This window comes from Loxodonta africana, chromosome 4, assembly GCF_030014295.1.
Source record: "Loxodonta africana isolate mLoxAfr1 chromosome 4, mLoxAfr1.hap2, whole genome shotgun sequence".
Classification (NCBI taxonomy): domain Eukaryota; kingdom Metazoa; phylum Chordata; class Mammalia; order Proboscidea; family Elephantidae; genus Loxodonta; species Loxodonta africana.
The window spans coordinates 30,999,472-31,019,295 of record NC_087345.1 but is presented as its reverse complement, the minus strand read 5'-3'; the positions used below and the strand labels follow the sequence as shown (position 1 = coordinate 31,019,295).

Below are 19,824 nucleotides of genomic sequence, written 5' to 3'. Positions count from 1 at the left end.
GCTAAAAAATTTTAAGTGTATGGATCAGGAGGATAAGATATAAGATGAAGCTCTTCAAAAGAGAACCAAAACAACAAACAGAGTAACCTATAAATTCTGTCAGGTAGTGATATACAAATGACAACACTAGGAGGTAGAAATAAACAGAAAAATGTTATCAGTTATTAAAAGTCCTAAACATTTAAAATTACACTTATTTATTTCTTCTTATCTGTATGAGTTAAACAAAACAAAATGCAGGAAAATGCAGAGATGGGTATGAGGTCAATTTTGGCCATGAATATACATAATTTTTGTTTTTATTATTTGGCAGAAAAGAACCTATCAATATCTGGTTGATAAAGCACCTACTAACTCTTATTTATTGAAGATTATTAGAAAATACAGATGAGTTAAAAAAATGCCTAGAATCTTACAGCCTAGCTAAAACCACTGTTAACATTTTGCTTTATTTTATATTCTTTTCTGATTTCTGAATAAACACATCATTTAAAACTTAATTTAAAAATACATATTGATTATTAACTTATTTTTAGCACAATTAACTAAATGTCCTCTGTATTCTGGTGATTTTTTTTTCTAAAGTTTTATATCGATTATTTGGAAAATGGTCAATTTCTCATAGTGGTAAAATGCTCCTAATAACCTACATAAACCTCGATATAAGTAGATGGATATTTCCTATTGCAATTCTATTTTCCCAGGAGAAGTACTGCCAGGAGAAAAAGTAAGAATGTCTTAATCGATTTTCTCCTTAACAAAATAAAATGGCTATATAATTTATTTTTTATTTTATACAGTTTTATTGCAGTATGACTGACATACAGTAAACTGTACATATTTAAAGTGTACAATTTGATGTTTTGACATACACCCTAAAACCTTCACCACAATCACGATAGTAAATATATCCATCATCCCTAAAAGTTTCCTCATGTCCCTTTGTCATCCCTTCCTTCTGACCCTTTCCACTCGCCCATCCTCAGGTAATCACTGAACTATGGCTATATAATTTAAGACAGATTTCTTTCAAAAAAATTATTATATACATACCTGCTTTGTGATAAGGGTAATAATCTACAGTCAGCTGAGTAAAAGATAGTTGCATAGCCCCTCCAGTAATACGTCTGTTTGACTCTGCGAAAAGAAAAGATGGAATTGAGAGAAAGAGAAAGAAAACTAATTAAATACCAGAAACCTCAATTTATCATAGAAAATTCTTACCATACTTGGAGTCCAAGTAGTAATAAATACCATTCTTTCATCATGGATAGTAGATTAAGAATTTTAGGAAATGCAATTCAATCTAAAAGTACTTAGCGAGCCCTTATCATCTGTGACCGTCACTTGTCTGTCAGTTTGTTATACTGTGGTGGCTTGTGTGTTGCTGTGATGCTGGAAGCTATGCCACAAGCATTTCAGATACCAGCAAGGTCACCCATGGTGGGCAGGTTTCAACAGAGCTTCCAGACTAAGATAGATGAGAACCAACAGCCCAGCTATCTTTTGGAAACAGGTCACCAGGCCCGTCTTCCAAGGCATCTCTACGTGGATTTGAACCAACAATACTTCAGTTAGTACTCTTGCACTTAAATGTTTACGCCACCCAGGGACTCCTCAAGCTCACATAAAACCAAAACCAAACCCAGTGCCGTCGAGTCGATTCCGACTCATAGCGACCCTATAGGACAGAGTAGAACTGCCCCATAGAGTTTCCAAGGAGCGCCTGGTGTATTTGAACTGCCGACCCCTTGGTTAGCAGCCACAGCACTTAACCACTACACCACAAACTCACATAGCTATAGTAAAATCAAAAGTAGATCACAACAAATCAGTATAACTTCAAATTACAAGTTAAATTTTAAAGTAGCATGGACAAGTCAACTAAAAGTAAGGAAAACATAAATTAAAATTATTACTGTTGTTACTGAATCAGCTCCTACTTATGGAGACCTTACATGTAACAGAACAAAACGTTGCCTGGTCCTATGCCATCTTCATGATTGTTGGTATGTTTCTATTGTGTCAATCCACCTCACTGACCCTCTACTTTACCAAAGATGATCTTTTCTATAGTTATGTATACCCTTCCTATATTAACTCCAATTAATCTCTAATAGTAGAATTTATAGTACAGGTCCACAATCCTTTTATCTAAAACCTTTGAGGAGGCAGGCCCAAGAGGGCAGAGTAGTCAGATGTTTCTGTGGTCCCTCTTACAACAAAGACCCAAAAAAACAAGTGAATCGACTACATATGACAATCTAGGAGCCCTAAACATCAAAGGCAAAGTTGAGGAATTGGACTGAGTGGCAGGGGGAGGGAGACATAGTTCAGAAGCAGCAAGGAGTTGCCAGACCTGACCCGGTGGGAACTGGCACCCTGCAGGCCAGATCGACTGACAAAGGCAGTGAGGTGAGCAGTAGCATTCGGGACACATCTTCCACACTGGGAGAGACTGAGCAGCGGAAAGTCTACTCAAGCCTCCAGAACCAGTAAAAAGCAGCACTCAATCAACAAAAGACAAGTACATATGTCTAACCTACCATACAGATCAAAAAACACCCCATTTGGGAAGAACCTCTCTCCCATTTACCTGTTCCCTCCCCACTCTGTACCAGATCCCAGGCTGGCTTCAGCAATTGCTGATTGCCGTACCGCTTCCCCTGAGCCAGAAGTAGCATCTGTCATGTGCCCTGAGCCATTCTCCTGGCTTTGGAGAGGGAACAAATTAACAAACAGGAAAAAATAATCTGCCAGCTCCCCTAAGCCAGGAACTCAGGGCAGGCACAGCTCCTTTGCCTAGGCACAGACATAATGGGTCCAAGGACTTTGAATGCTTTTCACCCCTGCATAGACCTGTGTGGGGCCATTTCAACAGCACAGGCCCTCATCAGCACAGTACAACAGGGTATATACCTGAAGCCTAACTTCACTGTATCAGCTATATGGTGAAGTGGCAGATTCACGACATTTGACACCACTCTGTCCATTAAGCTGGGTCTTCACCTACCCACATAAGGGGCCTGAGGACTGGTGGCTCTACCCATGCCATCCAGCCACCTGCAACAGGAGTCCCAAGGATAAGTGGTGCCTCCTAGTCCTTACAACAGCACTGGGTGCCCAAAGTCCAGCTGTGAAACCCACCCACTTACATACTCTAGGGAACAGGGACATGCTTTCCTCACAGACACTCAGGGGGAGCTATCGGCCCACTGCCTTGCTGAAAGCATGACTTCCTACTACAGCCAGATACCTGTGCCTACTTCAATCACCCCTGCCCATCTAGGACTGTAGGTGAGAGTCTGTACCACATACTTGGTGACCAACTGCCTGGACACCTGAGCTGAATCCATACAAGAAAATTAAACAGTTTCCAGGGCTCATATACCTAGTAACAGATCTAACCATCTGGTGACAGGACATTAGGGCTTCAACGGTGCCAATAATCAAACTAGCTCACATGAGCAGCTTATTTGGGCATATCAAAACAAAACAAGAAACTAGGATACAATAAGCGAACATAAAATAAATATAATAACTTATTGATGACTCGGAGACAACAGTCAATATCAAATCACATAAAGAGATAGACTATGATGGCTTCAGCAAGTGCCTGAAACAAAGAATCGAGAAACTTTCTGGAGGAAGAGGATTTCTTAGAATTACTGGAGGTACAATACAAAAGATTAATATACAGAACTCTTCAAGAATCAGGAAGGAGATCAGGCAAAATGAAGAATAAAACAAGCAACACACAGAAAATGCAACAGAGGAACTTAAGAAGATTATGGAAGAGCACAGTGACAAATTAAACAGGCTGCAAGAATCCATAGAGTCAGCAAACAGAAATCCAGAAAATTAACAATAAAATGTCAAAATTAGACAACTTAATAGAAAGTCATAGGAGCAGAATTGAGGCAATGGAAGTCAGAATTAGTGAGACTGAAGATAAAGCACTTGACACCAACTTATTTGGAGAAAAATTAGATAAAAGAATTAAAAAAAAATGAAGAAACCCTAAGAATTATGTGGGACTCTATCAAGAGGAAAACCTATGAGGGACTGGAGTACCAGAACAAGGGGGATAAGAGAAAATACAGAGAGAATTGTTGAAGGTTTCTTGGCAGAAAACTTCCCAGATATTGTGAAAGATGATAAGATAGCTATCCAAGATGCTCATCGAACCCCACACAAGGTAGATCCCAAAAGTCACCAAGACATATTATAATCAAACTTGCCAAAACCAAAGATAAAGAGAGAATTTTCAGAGTGGATCGGGATAAATGAAAAGTCATCTACAAAGGTGAGTCAATAAGACTAAACTCTGACTACTCAGCAGAAACCATGCAGGCAAGAAGGCAATGGGATGATATATATAAAGCCTTGAATGAAAAAAATTGCCAACCAAGAGTTATACATCCAGCAAAACTGTCTCTCAAATATGATGGTGAAATTAGAGAATTTCCAGATAAAAAGGAGTTCAGGAAATTTGCAAAAACCAAACCAAAATTACAAGAAATAAAGGGAGTCCTCCAGTTAGAAAATCAATAACATCAGATAATGACCTAAGACTAGAACACAGGATAGAGCAATCAGATATAAACCCAGATAGGTAAGTCACAAAAATAAAACCTTTGAAGACAAATATATTTCAGAATTCAGAATTTTAAAAATTTTATTAAGTTAATATGGTACATATACAATATATTATGCAACACTCCCAACTGGTTCTTAGGCAGCATTAAGTAATAAAAGATACTATTTTTGCAGCAAAATATATAAACATTTACACTAAATGGATAAAATAAAAATAACAAACATGTTGAGTTAGTTCAGATTTCGCCACCAAACAAGTTTTTCACAAACTTCTGAAAAAACCTTTTGTGAGCTTTCTGAATTTTAGAATAGCAGATAAGTGATTACTGTGAGGGAGATATTTTGGTGGAGAGGTTCTCCCCTTAAATATCATCATTCAGCTTATTCTATGGCGGGATAATAGTGAGGAATGTAAACAAGCCCGGATGATACTTTTCTCTGTTCTGATACTTATTACTTAACCGTGACCATCTCATTTCATTATTTGGGTTTGTTTTAATTTTTTTGGATTTCCCTTTCAAAGCACTGAAATAGAAGATACCAACTATAGGCCAAGCAACACAATGATGAACAATGGAAAAGACAACAAATCCCTCTCTAAACCTCCAATGTTCCTCATTTTCTCCCTTCCTCACTTTATCTAGCAGCTGGTATCTGGGCTGCCTTGTCTAATAAAGGCAAGGTAGCTTCTATTGCTAAATATTCAGGGTCTCAATAGTCACTCTCTTAGTTTTAAAATTCCAAAGTAATGATTTCATAGATACAGATTCTGATTCAGGCTTGAGGTGAACAGGTTAGGTATTTCTAATTTGAGAAGATTCTCATGCTCACCAAAGTTTGGATTTCAGAAACGCAGGTAAGTGATCACTACGAGGGAGATATTTTGGTGGAGAGGCAAGTCTGTCTGCTGAAACTTCCCAACATCTGTGGGCCAGGAACACTCACCAACAGAGAGGCGGAAATGCCAAGCATCTGTATTAAGGAACCACAGATTTTCAAAGTGTATTGCATCCTGAATTGTATCCTGTTACTTCCCTAATACACTCCATAACCATCAATATAGTCTCTGAGTTCTGTATGGCCACTGCGACGAATTATCAAACTTAGCGGAGAAGGAGAGAGTACATGGGAGAGACAGCTGGCTATTTATCCAGTTACCTAATCCTACTAAATAAAAAAAAATAAAATCTAAAAAAAAAGCAAAACTTCTGGAAAAGAGCGTGCAGTACAGTGAATTACTTAATATGGCCCTTCTAATCATAGTTTGTAACTCCAACCAAATGACTGCATAGGGCTATGCAAATGAGGTACTTGTGGCACACCAAGGGGACTAGACAGCTTATTAATAATGTAAATAGGGTACATGGCAACCTTGTGGGGGTGGGACAATGCAAATAGAGTATATGGAACCCTAATGAGGGATTGGTCAGTTTTGTCATCCCACTACGCTTAAATTGATCTGTCCCAGAAGCAGGAAGGGAAGATCTCATCACCACCAAGAAAGAAGAGCCAGAAGTGGAGTGTGTCCTTTGCACTAAGGACCACTTCACTGAGAAGTTCCTGAAACCAGGAGGCAGAGAGAAAGAGGGCTGTAATATTGAAGTCGCAAGAAGCAGCAGTAGAGAAACAGCAGCAGAGGCTGGAGGCCAGCAGAAGACTGGTAGGGAAACCAGCAGGAGTGCGAGAAAGCTCAACAGCTTTAGGCAAGAAGCTTACTAGTGAAGCAGGATGCCTCTGGGCACTTGGTGGAGCTAGGTTTGCTGATCCAACTGGAGCTAGAGCTGAGCACCTTCAGGCTGAGGCTTGCTGGCAGAGTGAGGTGCCTCTGGGTACTTATCAGTGGAGCTAAAGGAACTTTGTAACACTTGCCTGAGCAGGGCAAAGGCCAGGCCGAGGAGCCAAGAGCCAGAAAGAGATCTGCCTGTGGCATGGCTGAGAAGAGGCTGTTTTGATTGAAGAACTGTATCCGAACATTCTGAACCTGAACTGTATCCTGTTACTTCCCTAATAAACTCCATAACCATCAGTAAAGTCTCTCAGTTCTGTATGGCCATTGCAACGAATTATCAAACTCAGCGGAGGACAGAGTGCCATGGGAGAGACAGCTGGTGTCAGAATTGGTAAAAAGGTTGGAAAGAGAAGGTATGTCTGAACTCCACCTCATAGTAATCAGTCTTGGGCTGTTAATGTGGATAAGGATTCTCTCTCCCCCTTGTGAAGTTAGAGGAGGTCAAACACCACTGCCATGCTACTTTTTCAGAGCGTAACACAGAAAACGACTTTCAGTCCCACTCAACACTCTACTAAAAAAATAACAGTAAAAGGAGTTTTAAAGAGAATTAATCCACAAGATAAAAATTAAAATTTGAGAGGTAAAGTGCAGAAGGATGATGAGTAATTTATTTAGTATAACCTTCAAATCAAAACCTGATTAGGATAAGCAAGAAAATGACAGGTCAATCTCTTTCATAATACAGATGGGAAAATCATAAACAAAATATCAGCAATTCAAATCCAACAATATATATAATAGGATAATATATGCCAATGAAGTTGGGTATATTGTAGAAATGCAAAAATTTCCTAGATCTGATAAAGTGTATCTACCAACGACCCACAGCAAATGTTATACTTAATATTAAAATACTTCCCCCTGAGATCAGTAATAAAACAGATGCTGCTAATATGATTTCTATTTAGCATTGTACTGAAAGTTCTAGACAATACAATAAGACAAGGAAATGAAATAAAAGGCATAAAGACTGTAACACAGAAATAAAGTGGTCATTATTCATAGATAACATAATAACTAAAAAATTCATATGAAAAGATATTTTGCCTCCTGCCTCACAACATAGCCCTACTACTAACCCATCGCTGTTGAGTCGATTCCAACTCATACTGACCCTACAAGACAGAGTAGAACTGCCCCATAGGGTTTCCAAGAAGCAGCTGGTGGATCCAAACTGCCAACCTTTTTGCCAATCTCTTAACCACTGAACCACCAGGGCTCCACAACACGGCCCTAGGTGAACTATATAGCTAACAGTGAAAGATAAAACGATAAAGCTTCTGAAAGATAACCTAAGTGAATATATTCATGATTTTAGAGTAGACAAGGAAATAAATTAACAATAAAGAAGATACTGATAAACTGTTCACTACCATCAAGTTGGCCCCTGACTCATGGTAACCCCAGGCCCAACAGGATCGGGCTGTTGTGATCCATTGGGTTGTCACTGGCTGATTTTCAGAATTTAGATTGTCAGGCCTTTCTTCCTAGTCTGTCTTAGTCTGGAAGCTCTGCTGAAAACCTGTTCTTTATCATAGCAACATGCAAGCCTCCACTGACAGATGAGTGCTGGTTGTGCTTGAGGTGCACTGGCTGGGAATCAAAACCAGGTAAGCCACTTATACTGTGTGAAATAAACAAATCACAAAAGGACAGATATTTTATGAGACCACTATTATAAAAACTCCAGAAAAAGTTTACGCACAGAAAAACAACGACAACAATCCTTGATGGCTGCGAGGGAGAGGAGGGAAGAAGAGGGGAAATCACTAGATAGTAGACAAGTGTTAACTTTAGTCAAGGGAAAGACGACACACAATATAAAAGAAGTCAGCACAACCTGACCAAGGCAGTCATAGAAGCTTTCCTAGACATACCCAAATACCTCGAGGGACCAAGTTCCTGGGGCTGAGGGCTGGAGACTATGGTCTTGGGGGATATCTAGGTCAACTAGTATAACAGTTCATAAAGAAAATGTCCTACATCCTACTTTGGTGAGCAGTGTCTGTGGTCTTAAAAGCCTGTGAGCAGCCGTCTAAGATACATCTATTAGTCCCATTCCATCCAGAACAAAGGAAAATGAAAAACACCAAAGACAGAAGGAAAATACTAGTCCAAAGGACTAATGGACCACATGATCCATAGCCTCTACCAGCCCAAGCTCGAAAGAACTAGATGGTGCCCAGCTATCATCACTAATGGCTCTGATGGCTCTAAGCATTCTGGACAGAGTGGGAGAAAAATGTTTCACAAAATTCAAGCTCACAAAAAAAGACCAGACTTACTGGTCTGATAGAGCTGAAAGAACCCCCGAGACCATGGTCATCAGACACCCTGCTGAGAACTGAAGTCCACCTTTTCAACACAGCGCGATAATCCTAGACTATGACCAAGGCATACAATCTTCTCATTCAATACTTAGGGAAGCTAGAACAAAAGAAAAAAAACTTAAAAATTCTTCAGGAAAATATAATCAGCTAGACTACTAATGTAAGATTAAAACACTTTCATACAAGCTAGAAATAGAAATACCATATGATCCAGCAAGCCACTCCTAGGAATATATCCTAGAGAAATAAGAGTAGTCATGCGAATAGACATATGCACACCCATGTTCACTGCAGCATTGTTCACAATAGCAACAAGATGGAAAAAACCTAGATGCTCATCAACAGATGAATGGATAAACAAACTGTGGTACACACAATGGAGTGCTATGCAGTGATAAAGAACAATGAATCTGTAAAGCATCTTATAACATGGATGGATCTGGACAGCATTATGCTAAGTGAAATAGTCAATTACAGAAGGACAAATATTGTAGAGACCACTACTGTAAAAACTCATGAACAGGTTTACACACAAAAAGAAACGATCTTTGATGGTTACGAGGGAGGGGAGGGATGGGGATGGAAAAATACTAAATAGACAATAGGAAAGTGGTAACTTTGGTGAAGGATAAGACAGCACACAATACAATACTGGGGAAGACAGCACAGCTTGTGCAAGGCAAGGTCACAGAAGCTCCACAGATACATCCAAACTCCTTGAGAGACCGAATTGCTGGGCTAAGGGCTGTGGGGACCGTGGTCTCAGGGAATATCTAGCTCAATTGGCATAAAATAGTTTACTACTGCGGTGAGTAGCATCTGGGATCTTAAAAGCCTTTGAGCGGCCATCTAGGATACTCCCCTGGTCTCACCCCTTCAAAGCAAGGAAGAATGAAGAAAACTAAAGATACAAGGGAAAGATTAGTTCAAAGGACAAATGGACCACGTTTACCATGGCCTCCTCCAGACTGAATCCAGCACAACTAGACGGTGCCTGGCTGCCACCACTGACAAGGATCACAGTAGAGGGTCCTGGACAAAACTGGAGAAAAATGTAGAACAAAATTCTAACTCACAAAAAAATACCAGACTTGCTGGCCTGACAGAGACTGGAAAAGCCTGAGAGCAAGGCCCCCGAATACCCTATCAGCTCAGTAATGAAGTCACTCCTGAGGTTCACCCTTCAGCCAAAGATTAGACAGGCCCATAAAATCAAACAAGACTGAAGGGGCACACCAGCCCTGGGGCAAGGACTAGAAGGCAGGAGGGGACAGAAAAGCTGGTAACAGGGAGCCCAGGGTTTAAAGGGGAGAGTGCTGACATGTCGTGGGGTGTTTAACCAATGTCATAAAACAATATGTGTACTGTTTAATGAGAACTTAGTTTGTTCTATAAACCTTCATCTAAAGTACAATAAAAAAAAAAAATTAAAAAAAAAAACTTTCATACATGCAAAGTCTCAAAATTTATCTGTCAGCACTCTTTCTCAAGAAGATAACAGATGAAGTGCTACTCCAGAACAAGGGTGAAATCCAACAAAAGGGTGAAATCCAACAAGGCATGGGATATAGGAGATAGGAGATCCAACCCTGAAAGAGAAATCTTTAGGATGTTGGAAACGGCAATTCCAGGACGACAGCCATGCTGCAGGCCTAGAGAGCAACTAGACCACAATGGAACAGGTCAGAAGGCTCTAGTAGAGATAACTCTAGAAGATATAATTAACAGAATAGCTTCCTGACTGGAATTTAGCTTCCTAACCAAATTTTAGGATGGAGAGAAGGCAGGGGTAGGGCAAGAAATGTCAAATAGCCACACAGTTGTGACTGCAAGCACATGCAGGTAATGAATGGGCTAACACGAGTAACAATGTGCTCATCTTCTGTTGCAGGAATTCAACAGATAATGTCTAAAGCTGAAAAATCAAGAACTGAAACTATATTACTTTGAGATACGAAAGTAAATACCCGAAGAAACAGCTTTAAAAAAACAAATTCTAAGCAGATGCTTCTGGATCAATGGTAAACTGACAAGGCTAGAGCAGGTACTAAGGGATAATCAGAGCAGCCAGGAGTCTGCTTTTTTTGGTAATAAGCCTTGGGGACTATTTGAATCTTTAAACTGTTTAAACCGTATTAATTTATAACTGTATAAGATTATAACTTCAATAAACATACAAAATTCTGTACTTGGTAATTTATTTAAAAAATTATATTGTACTTGAAACTGTCCCTCATCCTTCACCTATGCAACTCCAAACCCTTCTATGATGGTTCCTAACTACCTGAAAAGCTATATGATAAATTGGGAAAAACACTGGGCTAAAGATCAAGAGATGTGGGTTCTGTGTCCACCTCTGTGGTCTCTCTTTATACTAATACATGGAATTTTATATGCGAAAATAATGCTGTAGATCCCCTATTTACTAGCACATGCATACATTCAATTACCTCTATCAACCCACACTCCCGCTTATCTGCAACAAATATACACACATAGTGCTGAAGGGTTTTTATACAGAATTACCCACATTTTTATTTAGTCCTTCTAATAAATACATGCATTGAGAGACTGCTGACTGGTCTTAAGGATGTCATGCACGCTTGTAAAGAAGAGGTTTATTGTTGTATAAATCTGCTCTCCCATAGAGTTCAAATATACAATCTTGATTTATTAGCAAACTATTTTAACCAAATGAGCCAATTAGTCAAGATACCTAGTTTTTATATTGAACGGTGGTGATTTTTTTTCTTTTTTTAAGCAGACAAATAATTTAGACTGTTCGTTAGGACAGAAAAGCTTATTTCTGGGTTTTGCCTGGCACAGCACCTACCAAGGAGCTGCGCAAAGTCAGGAAGTTTATTAGATGAGGGGAATTACAAAAAAAAAAAAAAAAAATGAATGTAGAGGAAGCCATCTAATATAATCCCAGGTTATGGGATGAAGAAATTTTAGGACCAAAATGGGTGGTCAGGAATTCGGCCAGAAATATGTAGATAAATACAGTGCTGACAACATATGTGCAAGTAGTTATGGATTGCGTAGAGGCTAAAATTTAATTTACGGACAACTGCAAAATTATGAGAAAGCTAAGGCAAAGGCAGGTCTAATATTTGAGCATCCTCTAAGGGTATTTGTTATCTATTGTTTTTATTTTTTTAATCTAGCAGTAAAATCTGTTAGCACTGATGGCTAATAATTACTGAAGTGAAAATGAAAAATTTCATACCAATATATAATGCTTCAAATTATACCTTTTATCTATGTATCAAGGAGCCCTGGTGGCACAGTAGTTAAGTGCTCAGCTGCTAACCAAAAGGTCAGTGGTTGGAACCCACCAGCTGCTCCTCAGGAAAAAGATGTGGCAGTCTGCTTCTGGAAAGATTACAGCCTTGAAAATCCTATGGGGTAGTTCTATTCTGTCCTGTCTACGAGTTGGAGTCATTTCAACTCCAATGGGTTTTTGTGTTTGATCTATGTATCACATAGGAATAATAAAATTATGAGAAATTATTTTGTAGCACATTACATATGATGAACAATCCAATTTTATGGTGAAATCTAGATAATCCAAAATAGTCCAAAATATGCAGGTTTATTACCTTTTTCTTTAGCATGAATGTCATCACATATGTGTAGATCTAGATGAGAAATCACTAAATGGTGGGAGGTTTCTTTAACATCAAAGTCATTGAATAGTTTCACAATTGCATCATTTAGGTCAGGAGCATTGGAAGTCTGTGGCGTCTTCACTTGCTGGGTAGATGGCGCTACAGTAGAACTCTAAAAAGACGAAAAACTGCCCTATCACTGCAGGTAAAGCACTTGAAATTTCACATATAAGAAAACCTAAATATTTTCAATAAAAAAGTCATAAGGAGAAACATAATACATTTTCTTTTGTATCAATAACTCAGCTCCCCTAAAATGGTTTCCTAATTATACATGAATAAAATTAAAAACTGGAAAATTATTCACAATGTGACTATGAACCCAATGTTTCTCTAAATATATGAACAGTTAAATTTATAGCTCTCCTTGTTTTAGAAAATATATTTTATTAGTAAAGGCAGTTTATTTGAATATTATTTGTCCTGTATATTTGCACTGCATACACTGTAATATACCCTTTAGAAATAAATCACTTCTTTGTGGAAGAAGCCCTTGTGATATTATTTAGTACTGTAAGTGCTCTGGTGCCTCTCTTAGGTGGTGTGGTATATCCTTTGAACTTGGTTATCTGAAGAAGCCAGAATACAGAAGGGATTTATAATGGCTTTGAGTTCAAATATTTTTCTCCCTAAAGACAGAATGCACCAAATACTGTTGAACTGTAAAGACTATACAAACTTTTAATAGCCTAAAATGATTCTCCAAACATAAGCATATGGTGAGATGACCTGACACATGAACTACAAAATTATACATGAGACTTTGGTAATAGTTATCAAAATGAAGACCAAATTTTTCCGTTTAAAAAAAGTTAACCATTTTTTAATTTAGAACAATATATTAATAAAAGTAGAATTAATTATATATATATATGTTTATACATATTACTTCTATTAAGAACTATGATCATACTATAAAAGAATTTCAAAGTATACTTACTAAATGAGAATCTCCCAAAGAAAATTATAGGGCCCACAGTAATTGAAGAAAGAGAAGGATGACATACAGCTGTGAAACTTTAAACTCCAGGGACTGAAGCAAAACTTTTTAATTAACTGTAAAATAAACTGATTTCCATCAGAAAAATCACTTTTTCTCATGTTTTCACCACCTACCTTCGAAGCCTTAACAGACTAATAGTTATGTTTATGATGGTAATATTTTAAAAGGAAATACTTTCCTGTAGTTCTTTAATCATGTTTCTCTCTTTTTCATCAAGATAAATATTGATACAACTAAAAACAGAAACAATCTCCCTACAAACCTTTTTCTTAATACTGTGGTATTAAGGTTTCTAGATATTGTTTCTGAAAAAAAGTGGGCCACTATAAACTTCTTTGCCTTCTGAACAATCTTAACATCTCCCAATTTTTAACTTAGTCTTCTCTTTCTTTTCTAGAGAAAAAAAAAGGATGAAGCCAAGAAAATATTTATGACAGAAAAGGATGGCAAGCATACCTCAAAAATCAGGACATTCTGTGTGAAACTAAATAGTGATGTGCTAACTAACCATCCAAGAAAGAAATTCTATGGTATATGAGAATGCTTAAAGTAAATTCACTATGAAATATTACAGAGTGGAAAAAAGTAATAATTAAATAACTAACAATACAGAAGAAAACTGTATATACCTCTTACTACAACAATGAAAAATGCAGATGTCTAGGCAGAAAAAAACCTCCAAGGAAATACCACAAAATGTTAATACTGGCTTTGTTGTGGTGGTAGGATTGTGAAAATTTTCCTTGTTTCTAGTTTCCTAACCTGTATTACATTTTATATAATCATATCCACCTATTACATAAATAAGTTACACCATCATCAACCCTTTGTCCATTAGTCTTTAGTTTTAACTACCATCTGTTAATGACATCTTAAGCTATATAAATCTTTACTTCAAGCCTTAATATACTAGTCCATGTCTATTATGTCTATGATGGTAATACTGTAAAATAAAGACACTCTCCTGTACTTCTTCAATCATGCTTTTTCAACTCCAAAATGGAACTTATTACCTTTTTTCAAAAGCCTTACCTCCAGTAATCAAACTTGCTTCTTTTTGCATTTCCTTACTTGGCTAATGGAGCTACCAATTATCATTCTTAAAGTTCTCAACTTTTCCCTCTTCCTTAACTCCAACCGATAAAAGACTCAGTTGTTTCTCCCCATTTTGGCTTGTTATTTCTTCTTTCAAACCATTAAGTCTGCACCTCCTCTAAAATGGTAGCCTTTTTCTCCTCTGGTACGTCCGCTATAGTGCCATTATACCATATATGATTGTCCTTCCCTATTTAAAAAGTTCCATTGATTCCCAAGGGAAAAGTCCAAATTATTCAACATACCTAATCTTCATATCTAGTTACAGCATGCTTCTGCTTCCACTCAGGCCTCTTGCCTAAGAACGCCCTATTTTATGCTATAGTCCTGTCGTCTGTTCACCAGAGATTTTTCTCAAAAATTTTGATAATTTTAAAAGGCCTTATTGGATGAATATTATTTATTGATAGAATGATTCAGGGTTCAGTATCAATTCTATATCCATGTATGTTTTTATGGCTATAAGTTCTGGGAAAATGTTTTTACATGAATAGGTAGACTAGAATGAAAGGAGTTATTTTAGCAATGTGACTCCATTCTTTAAATTCCTTGAAGTTACATGCCAGGGCTCACAAAGTGATGTACTACAAAAAAATTTTTTTAATAAGCTGACAATTATTAGCTCTTCTTTCAAATATCTTAAAAGCAAAGAACTAGAAATCACTTGACATGTTACCTTGTCATTTTGGTTATTCACTTCCAATATGGACAACAATATTTCAAACTTCCTCTTTGTCTTTTGTCTTTTGATTTTTTGTTTTGTTATTTTGTTTGAATTTCCTTGACAAATCCATCATAGTAAAACTAAGGATGAATAAAAGAATGCCTTTCCTTTGCAAAGTGGAAGAGTAATTCTGAAAAGAACCAGTCTGACATTTTAAGCACCTTCTCAAACAGGCCAAGTTTAAGAAAGCAGAAGATGTGGAACTCAGTTTCCTTAAAACTTTTTATGCTCAATATCCCTTGGAAAGACATCTTCTGTCCCCAGAGCATGTATATATCACTCTGAAAACCACTGTTGTAGTAATAGCTAACTCCTTAACCTTCCTCAGAAAATACCATGCTCTGTAACAACACCATATTTTGTAGGTTCTAGTTCTTCTTTTCAAACACGCATTCCCCCATGTCTATCTACCTGTGAACTTCTACTCATTTTTAAGGCTTAATTTCACTATCCTGTTTGTAAAACCTTTCTGAATTCTGCAAGTAGTTAATTAAAATTTCTGTGTGCATTTATAGTCCCCCACACCTCACTTTATACCTGGGATATATTATTTGCTTGCAAAGAAATACCTTCATAGAAATATGATTTCACAATATCCCTTAAGTTTTTATCAGAGGCAGATAAAATAAATATAAAAATGCATTTGTGCTTTTTTATAAAATTGTTATCAAAGGCACCACTCATTGGGATTTTCAATGTCCCTTCTAAAAAGATCTTCATGTTAAAATCGCGAAGTTTAGTATTTGGAAAGACTAAAAAACCTTTTTCTCTGTAAACTAGTCGTGCTTCTAATTTTTTTTTTTTAATGACTATTAAATAGCTTATTATGCGGCTCCCCTTTCTGCCCTAGGCATCAGAGAACTCTAACAGCAGTTTAGTGTTTAACTTCAGCACTCCCCCACTTGCCTGTACTTACTCAGGTTTTTTTTCTCTTTTTTACCTTTAATTTAGTAGTTTTAAAACTGTGCTCTTTAACTTCCTAAAAAGAGGTTTTACAACATCAAATATTTTTATGTCATCATTAACTTCAGCACTAATACAGGGCTCCAAACAAAATAAGCACTGTGTAGCTACAAACACATTTAATAGATGTTTTCATATATATACTGTGTATAAAATTCTATCATAAAATATCTAGATAAAGAAGATCCTTGGACTCGAAGTCATACAATTTATTTCACATAAAGAAAACATCAACAAACCATTCTGATTTTTTAAGACTTATTTACATGTAAAATAACTGCTTTTTCTCTGTTAATAGCACACCTGTGTAGGTTCAGGAGCCATACTCTTCCTTTGTTCTGTTGATTTTTCTATTGCTTCACTGAGAGATTTTGCGTATTGTACCATGGCCTTCAATTGGGAATCCGTTAAAACCCATAATAAGTCATCCAGTATTAGAACTAATTTTGTTGCTGTGACATTGCAGTCCTTTAACTGTCAGGAAAAACAATTTATAGCATTGAATCAAAAAATAAAACTTATAATGCACTAGTATAAAAAAAATTAACAAAAATTTTAATGGAATTAAATAGGGGCCCTTCCTTCAACAAATATTTACTTAGTTCCTACAGCATGTGAGGAATAACTCCTAGTACTGGAGATACAGTGAGAAGAAGACAAACAAATTCCTTATATCGTAACTAGTGGCAGGTTACACAATAGCACTTATATAAATACATACCATGTGTTCTAAGTGCTTTACATATAATAATTTAATTTTGTATTTACAGTTAATAAGTCATACAATTTCCTATATTAATTCACCTAATTCTAGGAGAGAAAAGGGAATTAAGATTCATTACAAACTAAAATGCTATTTTAACCACATTTTACATTTCAGAATATCTGTGTTAAGTGCTATACTCTTAAAAAAAATTTTTTTCAGCTTAAATTAGTATAATTATTTGTGTCTAGTGGTACAAAACACATTGTTGAGACTTTTAATTGAGCCATGGTTTAAAAAAAAAAAATCATTTCCTCATTAAATTTCATCACAAACCACAGCGGATGCTCAACTTCTGACAAACGTGCCACAGAAAATTATGAAATCCTTAAGTAACTCTCCTCCTATTTACCTAAATTACCAGTCATACCTTAATAACCTCCTAAAGCTAATTATTTTGGTTAGTGATAATGAAGGCTTTCCTGTTTATCCCTGAGTAAGATTCATTAGGAGAAATGAAAATTTAAGACAATTAATGTTCAACAAATATTTGGCAAATGAGAAGTATATTCATCAAAAACAAAAATCTTTGAAAAATCTAGATATTAAATTTAGAAAACAGAGGAATGTCATAATTACACTATATTTCTACAAATACTACTTGAGGCACTATATTGCCCTTCACTTTGAATTGTTGTAATATGCCGCTGGTAGCACGCTAATTGAGCCCTAGTAGCACAGCGGTTAGGAGTTTGGCTGCTAACCAAAAGGCTGGCAGTTTGAATCCACCAGCCATTCCTTGGAAACTTTATGGGGCAATTCCACTCTGGGTCACTATGAGTCTTTTTTTCTGGTTTGAGCATGCTAATCACAGATCATACATAAGGTGCAGGCCTGGGCAACATTTTGTTCTGTTATATACAAGGTTGCCGTGAGTCGGAGCTGACTCAATGGCAACTGGCAACAACAAGCATGCCAATATCTCGCTTAAGAATTATTTAAAATTTCCTGTCAATTCCAACAGTTAACACATAAATCAAAAAGTGACTCTGTTGACTTACTCTTCTTTTTAGTGTGACTCTGATTTTTGATTGATTGGTTATTAATCGAACAGGAGCACACAGAATTTCAAGATGTGAACTTTGAGTAGCATCTGCCTCTATTCGAATCATCTGCCAGTTTATTTCTTTAAATGTCAAAACCTAAAGAAAGCACAGAAAGTAGCTTCATTTACTCATTCAAAACAGAATGAAAAAATGTACATTTGTAGAAAAAATAAGTAAAATAAAAATGAATCTCAATTTTCATAACACCCTAGATATATTCACCGTGCTTTTATTTTTTTAAATTATATATTTACATCAAATTCAGGAATACATTTTCATAATTACATTCATCATTTGGAAGACTGATAGTATTTTTATTCTAAGTGATTAATATAAAGTACAAGAGCATTTGAATGATGTGACCAAGAATTTAAATAACAAATTTCAGTTTTCTTTTTTAATTTAAAATTTAATTCTGAAGAGCTAAGAACATAAAACGGGGCTCATTAACTCTACAAATTGAAAGGTTTATTATAGTAAAAAACATTAAAATATGCACATTTTAAAATTAAATGATTTAGAGTAATATAGAGAAAAGCATGGTTAAAAAGAAAGAAGAATAAATCCAGTACCATGTGAATCTGGTAACCATGAGAAGTGATTATTTAAAATGTTCTATTTATCTCTGGGAAACCCTGGTGGCGTACTGGTTAAGTGCTACGGCTGTTAACCAAAAGGTCGGTAGTTTGAATCCACCAGGTGCTCCTTGCAAACTCTATGGGGCAGTTCTACTCTGTCCTGTAGGGTCACTATGAGTTGGAATCGACTTGACGGCAACAGGTTTATTTATCTCTGACTAAAACATTTTGAAGCCTTGGTGGCACAGTCGTTAAGTGCTGGGGCTACTAACCAAAAGGTGAGCAGTTTAAATCTACCAGTTTGCTCCTTGGAAACTCCATGGAACAGTTCTACTATACCCTATATGGTCGCCAAGAGTCGGAATCTACTCGTGGGCAATGGGTTTTTTTTTGTTTTTTTAAACATTTTTAAGGGGGGAAAAAAAAGGAATCTTTACCTCTCCTCTCTGTGGATCTTGAATACGAGTAAATCTTAAATCTCCATGTTCCCAGTGTGCATTTACACTATATATCCGAAGCTGAGAAAGTTCAAAAGATGCATTAAAGGCTTTTGCTCCAATTCGGATGACGATGGAATTTACACAAACAGTAATACCCTCAACTACTTTTTCAGCAAAGCCATATTCACTGGAAAAACAAAGCAAAACAAAATATAATGCATTAAATAAAAAAATCTTTAAAAGAAAAAATTATCTCTTAATATTCTCACACAAATATGCATATAATCTCCTAATATTGTATTATGCATTTAAACAACATAATTTTTTGTCAAGCAAATAATACAGCATAGTCACATGTAAGTAATAAAAACACTATTCTCAACAAAATGATAAAGAATTAAAAAACTGGAGGTTACTCTCTAAATTCAACCATTAAAACCAAAGCTGTCTACTTTAAAAAAGCATTAGTCATGTTGGCATCTCCTGTCTAGAGGAGAGATGGGAGGGTAGAGAGGGTTAGAAACTTGCAAAATGGTCACGAAAAGAAAGACTGGAAGGAGGGAGCGGGCTAATTCATTAGGGGGAGAGTAAATGGGAGTATGTAGTAAGGTGTATATAAGTTTATATGTGAGAGACTGACTTGATTTGTCAACTTTCACTTAAAGCACAATAAAAATTATTTAAAAAAAAAAGCATTCGTCTAGACCACTAGTATTGATAAAATAATAGTGCTAAATTCTCAATATAAAAAGTTTACATACTCCAATTGGGATATATCCTGATAATTTAGGAATAGGGTTAGACAATTTTCACATTCTAT

General features: G+C 36.5%; 1 protein-coding gene across 4 annotated transcripts in view; it reads right to left on the bottom strand.

Moving 5' to 3' along the window:
• BLTP3B (bridge-like lipid transfer protein family member 3B) overlaps positions 1 to 19,824 on the bottom strand; it is a 116,555-nt gene that overhangs the window by 54,455 nt on the left and 42,276 nt on the right. For all 4 annotated transcript variants that reach the window (XM_064283693.1, XM_010599584.3, XM_010599590.3 and 1 more), the window contains 5 exons: positions 19,002 to 19,191; positions 17,942 to 18,082; positions 16,481 to 16,651; positions 12,324 to 12,504; positions 1,054 to 1,137 (listed from right to left, as the gene is read on the bottom strand). In XM_064283693.1, coding sequence (XP_064139763.1) covers positions 1,054 to 1,137; positions 12,324 to 12,504; positions 16,481 to 16,651; positions 17,942 to 18,082; positions 19,002 to 19,191 — 767 coding nt within the window. The remainder of the gene's footprint in view (positions 1 to 1,053; positions 1,138 to 12,323; positions 12,505 to 16,480; positions 16,652 to 17,941; positions 18,083 to 19,001; positions 19,192 to 19,824) is intronic.